At 49.6% G+C, this 13,063-nt stretch overlaps 1 protein-coding gene across 3 annotated transcripts in view; it reads left to right on the top strand.

The window, feature by feature from the left end:
• Mgat5b (alpha-1,6-mannosylglycoprotein 6-beta-N-acetylglucosaminyltransferase B) overlaps window positions 1-13,063 on the top strand; it is an 82,784-nt gene that overhangs the window by 57,331 nt on the left and 12,390 nt on the right. For all 3 annotated transcript variants that reach the window (XM_004655223.2, XM_045158764.1, XM_045158765.1), the window contains 4 exons: window positions 290-423; window positions 6,315-6,445; window positions 6,873-6,878; window positions 12,424-12,579. In XM_004655223.2, coding sequence (XP_004655280.2) covers window positions 290-423; window positions 6,315-6,445; window positions 6,873-6,878; window positions 12,424-12,579 — 427 coding nt within the window. The remainder of the gene's footprint in view (window positions 1-289; window positions 424-6,314; window positions 6,446-6,872; window positions 6,879-12,423; window positions 12,580-13,063) is intronic.

Genomic DNA, 13,063 nt, shown 5'->3' with positions numbered 1-13,063 from the left:
TTAACCACCAAGCCATCTCTCTAGCCCGCGTGGTTTGTGGTTTCTGAACAACAACTAGGGGCCAGCACCGAGGGTGGCCAGCCCTGGGACGGATTATTCCTACTGGGAAAGGTGACGCACAGAGGGTAAGACACTTCCGGTGGGTCCCACAGTGGGGCCAAGTTTAAGCCAAGCGCCAGCCACGTTGTGCACCCCCTGATCTAGCCACTTGCAGGCCACAGCACCACGGGAGGGGCACTCCTAGCCCACAGAGCGCACATAAAAGTGTGACCTGGTCCCTGGGGAACAGGTGCCGAATTCGAGTCATTGACACCTTCGGGACAGAACCTGCATACAACCATGAGGAGTACGCCACGCTGCACGGCTACCGGACCAACTGGGGTTACTGGAACCTCAACCCCAGACAGTTCATGACCATGTTCCGTGAGTGCCCGCAGAGGGCGGCGGGCGGGGGGGGGGGGTGTGGGGCTGTGCACTGGAGCTGGTGTGCTTCCTCTGGGGTCAGTATGGTGGGTGGGTGGGATGCCAGGCACTCTGTGGGTGGAGAGAAGCAGGAATTCTAAATCACAGAATGGGTGTCCAGGGTAGAATGATTGATCCAAAGCTAGGAGCTCAACCGAACACCCAGCTCAGAGCGGGCATATTGGTGGCCTTCTGGAAGCTTCCAGAGCCAACTGGAGAACTTGGATTGGGTGCAGAGGGTGGGAGAGGGGAGTGGGAAAGGATAAAGGCCTTTCTGTGCATTGGTAGCAGGTAGTAAAGATGGATGTGGAAGGTTCTGGAAACAAGGGCTGTGGTTCTAACATTGGGGAGAAGCGAAGGCCAGGAACTCTGGGAGCTACACTCCAGCCTTTTCATCTTCCAGGGCTGGGGATTGAACGGAGGGCTTTGAGCATTCTAGGCGATTGCTCTGCCACTGCCCCCTGTCCCCAGCTCTCTCCTCTGCCTCCTGCTGTTTTCTTTTTTTTTTTTTGTTCACTTTTTAAAACTTTAGACAGTCTTAATGTGTAGCTCAGGCTGGCCTTCAACTCTCAGCAATCCTCCTGCCTCGGCCTCCCTAGTGCTGAAATTACATCACCACGCCCGGCTGCTTTTGTGATTTTTTTTTTTTAAGTGGGATTCTGAAATATACACACACACTAAATTGTACTGTGCTAAAAACAGTTTAAGCTTTTCTTGGCACCTCTGGTGGGTTCTCTCTCTGGTGTGTGGCCTGTCCTTTGGGGCACAGCCAAGGTGTGTGGGACTGTGTCCCCTTCTTGTGTCTACGTTTTGGCTTGACTTTTGCATAGGGAGTCAACTGTCACTTTTATTTATTTATTTTCATTTTTTAAGGCATGTAAGATAGATTTTTACTGCTTTAACTTCTGTTTTCTAAGGGATTATGTAATCCATTGGATGGAAACTTTTCTTGTGCACTTTTTAAAAACGTTATTGACAATCTCCACTCATATACACTGATCATAATCCCCCACCACTCTCCTTTATCACCCCTCTGTCACTGCACCCCTTCTTTCCAACTAGCTCCTCTACTATTTTGATGTCAGTTTTTTTTTTTTTTTGCCTTCCTACTTTGCAGATCTCATGTAGATAGCATCGGTCACTAATGTCACGGCCACTTTCTGCTGGAGGACAGTACTGCAGAGCACTTCTCCCCTTCCTTTGGCTCTTACATTCTTTCCACCACCTCCTCCTCAGTGGTCCCTGAGCCTTGCAGGGTGTGTAAGAGATGTCTCACTTAGTGCTGAACACTCTACTGTCCCTTCTCAGCACTTTGATGAGTTTTGAGTCATTCCAGAGGTCACCACCATTTGAAAAGAGAAGCTTCTCTAACCAAAAGTGAGAGTAGCGTTAATCTATGGGCATAAACATTTAGAGGACCACCTTTATTTATTTATTATTATTATTTTTTGTGTGTGAGGCAGGGTCTCACTCTAGCTCAGGCTGATCTGGAACTCACTCTGTAGCTCAGGTTGGTCTCAAACTCATGGAGATCCTCCCTCAACTTTCTGAGTGCTGAGATTATAAGCATATGCCACTGTGTCCGGTGTCAGCTGTCACTTTTAATCTTCATAGCCATCAGTTTGAAGCAGAATCCTATGCATCTAATTTGTGGCACTTTGGCAGCTCTGGGCCAGATAAACCTCCTTGTTAGGATCGTGTCTAAATTAAGAGTGAAGTGGATTCCTATCGAAGTTCTCAGGGACCTGCTGATAAGCTAAGGATATGATCTGATTCAGCTCACAGCATCTCCGGAGCTCACAGGAGCTTTCCTTCCTTCTCTGGGTTTGCCCTGCCCTGGGGGAGGGGGGTGACAGGATTTCTGAGTCGGTGAGTGATGGCTTCAGTGAATCCCACAAGGATGGGGCAGTTCTTTGAGCTCATGGAGTCAGATGAGAAAACCAAGGCCCAGAGAAGTAGATCCTGCCTGGGGTCACATAGCTCTTTGGGGAACAGATCCCCTCCTCAGCAACCACTTTAAGGTGGTGTGCAGCTTCTCCCTGACCTCAGAGGGGAGGTGTGATTTGGGGACAGTAGGAAGAGCAGGAAGAGGAGGGGTGGGCATGGGGACACATGGGGTAGGGAAGAAGGAGAAACTATAGAGCGGGCTGAGTCCCTGGTAAGCAGACCACCTCGAGGAGAAATTGAGATACGAGGCTATTAAGAGGAGGGGGTGGTCAGAGAACAGGTGTGGGGTCTGCTAACTACCTTTCCTTTTCTTTTAGTTATTTTTATTTATTTCAGGGAGAAAGAGGCAGATATATATAGAGAGATAATGGGCATGCCAGGGCCTCCAGCCACTGTAAATGAATTCCAGATACATGTGCCACATTGTACATCTGGCTTTACATGGGTTCTGGGGAATCAAACCTGGGTCCTTTGGCTTTGCAGGCAAGCACCTCAACCACTAAGCCATCCCTCCAGCCTACTACTAGTACTGTTCTTGAGTTTACATTTGGATCCATTGCAGGGTTAAGGTTAGAATGTCATGGTAGACATTTTCTCCCTCGAGACAAGGTCTTGCTATGTAACCCAGGCTGGTCTTGAGCTCATGGTCCTCCTGCCTCAGAAACCTGATGCTGGCATTACAGGCAGGTGCCACCATGCTGGGCTCAAGCTTTGGAGGCAAAGTACACTGGCCGACTTCAAGTGGCAGAAGTGGAGGGCAGGAAGCAGAAGGCGGGTTAAGGGCCCACACTGAGAAAATGAGGACTTGTCCCAGGGGAGAGACCACTGCATGGGGAGCTCTAGATTTGGCAAACTCCTACTAATTCTGCAAAACCCCAAGTCAAGTGGTTCTTTCCACCATCCTGTACACAGTTCCCTTCATCTGCTATCCAGGTACAGCTTTATTCTTACAATTTTCTTTCTTTTTTAATTTTTATTTATTTATTTGACAGAGAGAGAGAGAGAGAGAGAGAGAGAGAGAGGGAGAGAGGGAGAGAGGGAGAGAGGGAGAGAATGGGCGCACCAGGGCCTCCAGCCACTGGAAACGAACTCCAGATGCATGCACCCCCTTGTGCATCTGGCTTACATGAGTCATGGGGAACTGAGCCTTGAACCTGGGTCCTTAGGCTTCACGGGCAAGTGCTTAACTGGTAAGCCATCTCTCCAGCCCTTCTTTGTTGTTTTTAAATTTTCGTTTATTTTTATTTCTTTATTTGAGAGCAACAGAGAGACAGAGATAGAGGGAAAGAGAGAGAGAGAATGGTTGCACCAGGGCCTCCAGCCACTGTAAATGAACTCCAGATGTATGTGCCACCTTGTGCATCTGGCTTATGTAGGTACGGGAATTGAGCCTCGAACCGGCGTCCTTAGGCTTCACAAGCAAGCACTTGATTGCTCAACCATCTCTCTAGCCTCATTGTGTTTTTTTTTTTTTTTTTTTAAGACAAAGTCTCACATAACCCAAGCTGGCTGTCTCTCCTCCAGGCCGTACTCTTGCCCTGCAAGCTGTTTACATAACGCTGTCTCTTAATTGGTCTCTGCCTCCTGCCTACTCCCACTGGCCCACCGGAAGGCAGGCTAGATGGAATGAGCTCAGGAAGAGCTTGTCCAGGTCCTAGTGCCTCGGTGGCTTGTGCCTTGCAGGAGTGTGGCTTTCATGCCAGCATTGGTAGGTGGAGCCGCACCTGGCAACTCGCAGAAGGGGAACAGGAGATAAAACTCACTCCCAGGGGGTGAGGCGATAGCTCAGCGAGCAAAGTAGGTGCTGCGCACGCATGAAGACCGTGTTCAATCTCCAGGACCATCATAAGAAGCCACACATGGGCTGGAGAGATTGTTCAGCCGTTAAGGCTCTTGCCTGCAAAACCTTAGGACCCAAGTTCAATTCCCTAGTACCCATGGAAAGCCAGGTGCACAAGGTGGTGTATGTGTCTGGAGTTTGTTTGCAGTGGCTGGAGGCCCTAGCACACTCATTCTCCCTTTCTTTCTCTTTCTCTCAGATAAATAATATATATATTTAAAAAGCCAGGTATGGCAGCACATGTCTATAGTCCCAGTACTGGGAAAGCAGAAACAAGAGGCTCTCTGGGGATCACTAGATAGCTTGTCTAGCCAAATCTAGTGAGCACCAGATTTAGTGAGAGAACTTGTCGCCAAGAATAAGGTGAGGGGTGCTGGAGAGATAGCTCAACACTTAAGGTACTTGCCTGTAGAGCCTAAGGACCTGGGTTTGATTCCCCAGTACCCTTGTAAAGTCAGATGCACAAGGTGGCACATGCATCTGGAGTTCATTTGCAGTGGCTAGAGGACCTGGCATGCCCATTCTCTCTGTCTCTCTCCTTCTCTCTCTTTCCTCCGCCTCTCTCTGAAGTAAATAAGTAAAATATTTTTAAAAATAAGGTAGACAGTGATTGAGGGAGATTTTAGATTTGGGGGTCAGGATAGAAGCACCAAAACAAACTATTTTCTTGAATTTAAGACTTCATTGTCGTGGATGATTGTGGAGGGGGTGAGAGAGAGAGAGAGGTGAACAAGTAAGGGAAAAAGAGAGGGAGAGGGGGGAAATAGAAGGGGAAGAGAAGAGGGAAAGAAAGAGGGATGCACACATCTAGGACCAAGAAAGCCAAAGAGAGAAAAGGCTTACACACGCGTGCACTCTCACACCATGCACCCGCACACATACTTACATACATACACACACGTGTGCACTCACACCCATGTACCCACACATTCATGAACACATAAACATGCACCATAGACACATTCACAAGCAAAGCAAGAAGAAAGAACAAGAACCCTGCCACCCTGTTGTGGGTCATTGAAGCCAGTCTCTGCCCTGGGTGATTCTAGAAGAAACTAGAAATGTCTGTGCTTTAACAGAGACTCAACGCCAGCACATGGAGCCTGTGGACTGCAGAGAGGCTTCTGGGAGGAGGTGACAGAGTGAAGTCCTGGGGCCCTCTAGGATTTTATCCCCCAGAGAGGGGAGGAGGGCGCTCCAGGAGGAAGGAACACAGGAACAAAAGTGGGGGGGGTGCAAAAGGGAAGACGTCACCGCAGTCACTCACCCAGCCAGGCACTGTGCGAGGTGCTGGGACGCTGAGAAGCGCTGCTGCCTTCGAGGGGTTTCTCCTGCTGCTGGCCACCGAGCAGATACATGTGTGACACGTCTGGTCTGGGGAGGGAGTGTTGTTGCAGAAAAAGAAATAGAGCAGCGTGGGACTGGGTGAGAACACACCCTCAGAAAGACCATTGCCAAACACAGACCTGTCTGTCTGTGGAGAAGGTCCCCCCCAGGTGTGAGAGGGGACAGGTTAGGAGGTGTCTGGTGGGGGTTGGGCAGGGCCTGGAGATTGTGAGGGCCTTTGGCCTGTGGGGTCTTGGGCAGAGGAGGGATTGGATAGAATCTAGGAGTTGCAAGGATTGTTCTGGAAAACAGAAGCTGCCAGGAGAGTCCCAGGAAAGAGAAGGCAGTTGTCACTGTGCCCAGGCCAGAGATGAGGTGGCCTGCACCAGGTGTCAGATGATGGCGAACCGCTTGGGGTGGGCGGGTTTGGGGTGGGGGGGGACACACATGGAGTGTCTGGAAATGGACGGAGCTGCACTCCGGAAGAGGACTGAGCGGAGTGGAGTCCCAGCTGAGTCACTCCTGCCCCGGGCCTCAGTTGCTTCATTTGAAATCGAGTGAGGGAACGAGATGGCCTCTGCCAGCTTTGTGTCGATGTCTGGGCAAGAGAAGCCCAGGCCCCATGGGACACACTGATGGGCACTGGGGGGGGGGGTGGTTGGGTAGGTCCAGAGAGAGGCCTGGGTGCCCTCGGCTGGCCCTTGATAATCCTCTTCTCTTGGGCATGGGTGGGCTGCAGCGCACACCCCGGACAACTCCTTCATGGGCTTTGTGTCCGAGGAGCTCAATGCGACCGAGAAACAGCTCATCAGAGGCGGCAAGGCCAGCAACATGGCGGTGGTGTACGGCAAGGAGGCGAGCATCTGGAAGGTGAGCGTGGCACGCCCGCAGCTGGGCAGGCCCCCTGTGCAAACATAGGCCGTGTTAGCTCCACCCACACCTGTACCAGACTCCCGGCCAAAGCTGCGGGCACCGCACACGGGGTGCAGAGTGCAGCTCCCATCCCCCAAGCAAAACTGTGGGCGGTACCGTCATTGTCCCCAGCTACCATTTAAAGGACACCCAGCTTGGAGGCCTACGACGTGTCTCCTCTCTGTGTCCCTGGACTGTCTGTAGCAAGCTAGAGAATTGCTCTCCGGGAAACAGTGACTAAGTCCTCCATCCCTGTGAGCTGAGTAGCTGGGGGAAGGTTAGGGTGAGGCTCAGTGGGATGATCGGCAGGAGGGGACCCGTGGTCAGGCTGGGGTCACTAATCTCTTTCTCCTCTGTTCTCTGCGCTCCCCTGGCGACGAGGCAGCTCCAGGTAAGGAAAGTTCGGCCTGCATGTCTTGGTCTCTCCAGCAGCAGCTGCCCTTGGGGCTGAGCCCCTGACTGGAGCGCAGGCTGTATAGCTTTAGGTGTGTGGACTGGGGTGGGGTGGGGTGGGGTGCAGTTGTGAGCAGTTTGCCCTGGGTGAGGGGTGAGGGGAGAGTTGGGTCTCCTCGCAGGGAAGCTGCTGAGGGGTGGAAGGATGGGTGATTGGCACGAGGCAGGTGGCATAAATCAAGCTAAACAGGAAAAATGCTGATAACAGGAGACATTGAGGGGCCCCTGTGCCCTGTGCCAGCCTATAGTACGATTATCTTATTTGATAATTCCCACGGCTGTCCCGGGTTTCCCAGGAAACAGGGCCTGACACTCTGACTTTAGAGCTGTTTAATTAGAAGTCATGTACGGGTTGGAGTCTAGGCATGGCAGCAGGCGCTGGGTGAAGTTCTCCCTGTAGCAAATGGTCCCTGAGGCGGGCAGCTAGAGGGGGCGGGACACCACCCACCCAAAGAGTCGGTGTCGCCCTTGAGAGAAGCGAGAACAGCAGAGGAGAAGATGGTGGAGGAGTACACATGTGCTGCAGTGAATGAATGTTTGTTTTGTGAGCCTTTGTCTCCGTGAACATGCACGTGCACATGTGTGTGTTGAACAGTTCACAGTAGCACCTGCGGGTTTCACGTCTATGGATTCAACCAACCACAGGTTGAAAGTATTTGGAAAGAAAGAAAAAACTGGGCTGGCGATGGCTTAGCAGTTAAGCGCTTGCCTGTGAAGCTTATGGACCACGGTTCAAGGCTCGATTCCCCAGGACCCACGTTAGCCAGATGCACAAGGGGAGCACGCGTCTGGAGTTCGTTTGCAGTGGCTGGAGGCCCTGGTGCGCCCATTCTCTCTCTCTCTCTGCCTCTTTCTCTCTCTGTCTGTCACTCTCAAACAAATAAATAAAAAATTAAAAAATATTTAAAAAAAAGAAAGAAAAAGCTGCGCTGGCACTCAACACATACAGAGCGTGAGAAGCATTTGCAGAGCATTGATGTCATATTAGGCTCATAAACCACTGGGAGTGATTTGAAGTATGTGGGAGGGTATGCGTATGTTTATGTATATGATATATTCCATGCACCATTTTAAAGGGACTCAAGATTCACTAGATTTTGGTGTATTCTTGGGGGTTTGGGGACTAACACCCCCTAGACACAGTGGGACCACTGTACATAACCCTTGGTGAATGTGTGTGTGTGTGTGTGTGTGTGTTTTAAGGAAAATACTCAGGAGACAGAGAGACAAAGAAAAGATTACAAGTTTGAGGTCAGCTTGGGCTACATAGTAAGACTGTCCCAAGAAACTAAAATATGAAAGAAAAAAAAGAAAAATACATATGTTTCCATAATGCATAGGGAGATTAATGAAAGTATGGGAAACTTATCAGGAGCCCACACAGGTAAAGGACCGGGAGGTTGAAAAGGCAGTTTCAGGGACAAGTTTTCACATCTTACACTCTTGGCTTGACTTTTTTTTTTCTTCACCATGAACATCATCTGCTTTATAAGTAGTTTATTTATTTATTTATTTGCCAGCAGAGAGAGAGGTGAGGAGAAAGAGAGAGAGAAAGGAAGAGGTGTGTGTGTGGGGGGGGGGCTCCATCCACTGCAACTCAACTCCAGATGCGTGTGCCACTTTGTGCAGCTGGCTTTATGTGGGTACTGGGAATAGAACTTGGATGGTTAGGCTTTGCAGGCAAGCACCCTAACTGCTGAGCCATCTTTCCAGCCCCGTAAGCAGTGTTTTTACATCTAGCGGGATGGGCGGGGTAGTTGGTTTTACCATGTTGCTAGACTTGTTTTTTTTAACTTGCATGCGTGCATGCACTCATGCATGTGTGTCTTCATGTGTGTGCATACGCACAGTGTGTGGGGGGGCACAGCAGGGTCTCTTGCAAATGATCACCCATTTGGCTTGATGTGGGTGGCTGGGGAACTGGACCCAGGCCGCAGGCTTTCATCGCCGGGCCGTGGCCACAGCCCTTCACTCCTTTTTCATAACGTTCTGTGCTGTTTTCTCGGTTCACCCTCCCTCTGGTTGAGTGGTTTTTCTGTCTTCTGTTCTTTACTGATGGCTCCGTAGACAGCAACGTGCGTCCTTGACTTACCAAAGTCTAATCTAAATCAATCCGTGTACTTTTTCTTGTGTAATAAGAAAACCTAAAAATGCATTAATTTCACCTTGCTCCAGTGTGCTTTTAGTTTACCTAAGTTCTCTCTCACTACTTTACAGCCCGCAGTATATCCAGTATATGCTGCTGTTTTGGACGGTCAGAGTTCATTTTTTGGTCCTTCTGTCATCTCTAATGCTGTCTAGCATTGCCTCCTTCTTTATAAATAGCTATAGTTTCTTTGATACTGGTTTATAAAAAAATTTATTTAATTTAATTTTATTTTGAGAGAGGGAGAGGGAGAGAGAGAATGAGAATAGGCACGCCAGGACCTCTAGCCACTGCAAATGAATTCCAGATGCGCATGTCACATTGTGCATCTGGCTTATGTGGGTACTGGGGAAGTGAACCTGGGTCCTTAGGCTTCGTGGGCAAGCACCTTGTCCACTTAGCCATCTCTCTAACCCTGGCACTGATTTTGAGTTTCTAAATATGCCTTCGTTTCACCTGTGTTATTGAACACTATTTTTTGCTGTGCCCAGACTTCCAACTTGGTGTTTTCTTTCTCTCAACATTATGAAAACACCTCGGCTTCTCTCTTCTCTGCTCACAAAGAAGCTGTAAGGCTTATTGTGGGTCCCCTGAAGGTAGTTTGTCTTTGTTCTCTGCCTGCTTTAACTTGGCGCCTGGCTTTCCACAGCTTCACTGTGATACGCATAGATGTGGTTTTCTTTTTATTCACTTATATGGAGTTTGAAGAGCTTGTTGATCCTGTGACTGACTGTTCTCTAGTTTTAGAAAATCCTCGGCTATTATCTCTTTACATATTGGTCCTGCCTGATCTCTCCATCCTTCATTTTTCAGACTCTGTTTCTGAATGTATCAGATCTTTGCTGTTTCCCCACTTAGATTCTCTTCTGCCTTGGCCTTCATGGCATCTTTCAACAAGTACAAGTTCGTCGGGTATGGTGGTACACGCCTTTATTTCCAGCACTCACTCGGGAGGCAGAAGTAGGAGGATCGCTGTGAGCTTGAGGCCATCCTGAGACTACAGAGTGAATTCCAGGTCAGCCTGGGCTAGATCAAGACCCTACCTAAAAAAGCAAAGTTCTTTATTATGCTGGTTTTTTTTTAAAATTATTTATTTATTTATTTGAGAGCGACAGACACAGAGAGAAAGACAGATAGAGGGAGAGAGAGAGAATGGGCGCGCCAGGGCTTCCAGCCTCTGCAAACGAACTCCAGACGCGTGCGCCCCCTTGTGCATTTGGCTAACGTGGGACCTGGGGAACCGAGCCTCGAACCGGGGTCCTTAGGCTTCACAGGCAAGCGCTTAACCGCTACGCCATCTCTCCAGCCCTTATGCTGGTTTTTTGAGACAGGATTTCACTCTGTAGGCCAGACAGGCATAGAAATTATTACAATCCTCCTGCCTTAGCCTTCTGAGTGCTAGGATAAGAGGTGTACACTATCATGCTTGAAAAAACTTTATTTTAATAAAAACCAATGTTTTTTTTTATTGTACTTTTTATGTTGTAGCCTAGAAATATTTGCTTAACCCCAAGTCACATAGCCTTTTGCCTTTAGTTTTTAAAATTTATTTGCACATGTGTGTGTGTGTGTGTGTGTGTGTGTGTATGAGACAGAGAGAGAGAGAGAGAGAGAGAGAGAGAGAGAGAAGGTGCACCAAGGCCTCTTGCTACTGTATACAAACACTAGACACTTGGATCCTTTTTGCATCCAGCTTACATGGGTGGCTGGGAGCTTGAACCCTGGCCGGCAGGCTTTGGAAGCAAGTACCTTAACTGCTGAGCCCCGCTCCCAGCCCCGTCGCCTGTGGTTTCCTCTGTAAGTTTCAGCTTTAGGCTTTGCCTCTGAGTCTGTGATGCATGTGGACTTAGCTTCCGCATGTTCTGTGAAGTATGGATGCAAAGTCTTACTTCTGCTCCCTCCCTTCCACTCCTATGTTGGTCCCCACTGGGTTTGAGCCCCTGGGGCTTTCTGTCTTGGCATCTGGGTGGGCACTCAGAGTCCTAGACGCTTATTGTAAACACCGTTCTTCTCCCTGACACGTTCTCACCTTTGTCTGAACTGGCTGCTCTGTCTCCTGATCCTGGTGCCAGCACCACACCGTCCCCGCCCCCAGCTCTGTGCTGTGTGTGGCGTTAGCACTCTTGTCTGCTGAAGCTGTTCTCCAGCTGTTCTGTCCACAGAGACCCCTGGAGTGCCGCAGGAGTTTTAGCAGCAGTTTGTCAATTTCTATAGCAAAGCCTACTGGGATTTCCGGTAGGATTTTTGTTTGCCTTTTTATTTTCTTGGTTCTGGAAAATGAACATGAAAGCGATAGCAATAGTTTGAGGTCATAGCTGAAGCCGCTTTCTTCCAGAGAGGCTGGTGGCTGGCACCCTGTAGTCCCAGGCCACTTTCATAAATTCTATCAGTTGACACAACTCAACTCAGCAGCAGTCCCTGCCTGGGCTGCTTTGGTTCTGGCTGGACCCTCCCTCTAGGTAATAAATACTCAGGTTCCCAACACAAAGGATGGAGCTTGTGTCCACATATCTCCTTCCTGGAGGGTGGGAGGGATGGATGGACAGATGGATGGGTGGATGGATAGGGACAGACAGGTGAATGGATGAATGGATGGGTGGGTAGACAGGTAGGTGGATGGGATGGGTAGATGGATGAATGGGGTGGATAGCTGGGTGGCATACAGCTGAAGGAATGGATGGAGAGGTGGAATGGTGGATGGAGATGGATGAGTGGGTGGGCGAGTGGATAAATGGACAGCCAGGCAGATGGATGAATGTATGATAGAGGGGTGGTAGACAGATGAATGGATGGAGAGACAGATGGATGCGTGGATTAATAGACTTTTGGATGGATGGATGGATGAACACATGAGTGGGTGAATGGATGGTTGTAGATGGATGGATGGATGATAGACTGGTACATGGATAAATGGAGGACTAGATGGCTGACAAATGAGCACGTATGGACAAATGGATAGATGGAGGATTGACAGACGGTGGAGGATGGATAGATGGATGGAAGGCAGATGGATGAGTGGATGATGGGTGGATGGATGGACTGGTGGGTGGGTGGCTGCATTACTGAGAGGTTGCTGTTCATCAGGGCTCCAGAGAGCTGCATGGCTCCTCAGAGTTACCTGGGATCACCAGGGGTTCGGGTTCATGGATCACACAAGGGTTAGTTGTCATTGCCTTCCTTCACAGGGGAAAATAACCCCGAGCCTCCGGGTTAGAGCAAGCCCTCTATCCTTCACACATGAAAAACCCAAGGACCAAAGAGGAGAGGAGCCTCAACTCCTAGTTCTACTTTCTGCGCATAGACGTGGGTTTCAGCTCCTCCCGTCCTCCTCTTCCAGGGCAAGGAGAAGTTTCTGGACATCCTCAACAAGTACATGGAGATCCATGGCACTGTGTACTATGAGAGCCAGCGGCCGCCCGAGGTCCCCGCCTTCGTGAAGAACCATGGCCTCCTGCCGCAGCCCGAGTTCCAGCAGCTGCTGCGCAAGGCCAAGGCAGGTCCCTGCCCACTGTCCCATGCATGGGGACACCCCACATCCCCACCCACTGCCCCATGCAAGAAGCAGCAACTTCAGGGAGGGTTTATTTGAAGTCACGGCTCAAGGGCGTGTCACCGTGGCCGGCAGGGCAGGAGGCAGCTGCTCACATGCCATTAATAGTCATGAAACAGACAGAGAGATGAATGCTTGTGCTCAGCTCACTTTCTCCTTAAAAAATTCTTTTTTTATTTATTAGCGAGAGAGAGGTAGATAGAGAATGGATGCACCAGGACCTCTAGCCACTGCAAATGCACACCAGACATATGTGCCACCTTGTGCATCTGGCTTACCTAGGTACTAGGGAATTGAAACTGGATCCTAAGGCTTTGCAGGCAAATGCCTTAATGGCTAAGCTATCTCTCCAGCCCCACTTTCTCTTTTTTCTTAAAATTATTTTTAGGATTTATTTTTATTTATTTACTAGAGACAGAGAGAGGAG

This window comes from Jaculus jaculus, chromosome 9, assembly GCF_020740685.1.
Source record: "Jaculus jaculus isolate mJacJac1 chromosome 9, mJacJac1.mat.Y.cur, whole genome shotgun sequence".
Classification (NCBI taxonomy): Eukaryota; Metazoa; Chordata; class Mammalia; order Rodentia; family Dipodidae; genus Jaculus; species Jaculus jaculus.
This window is presented reverse-complemented; position numbering and strand designations above follow the sequence as displayed.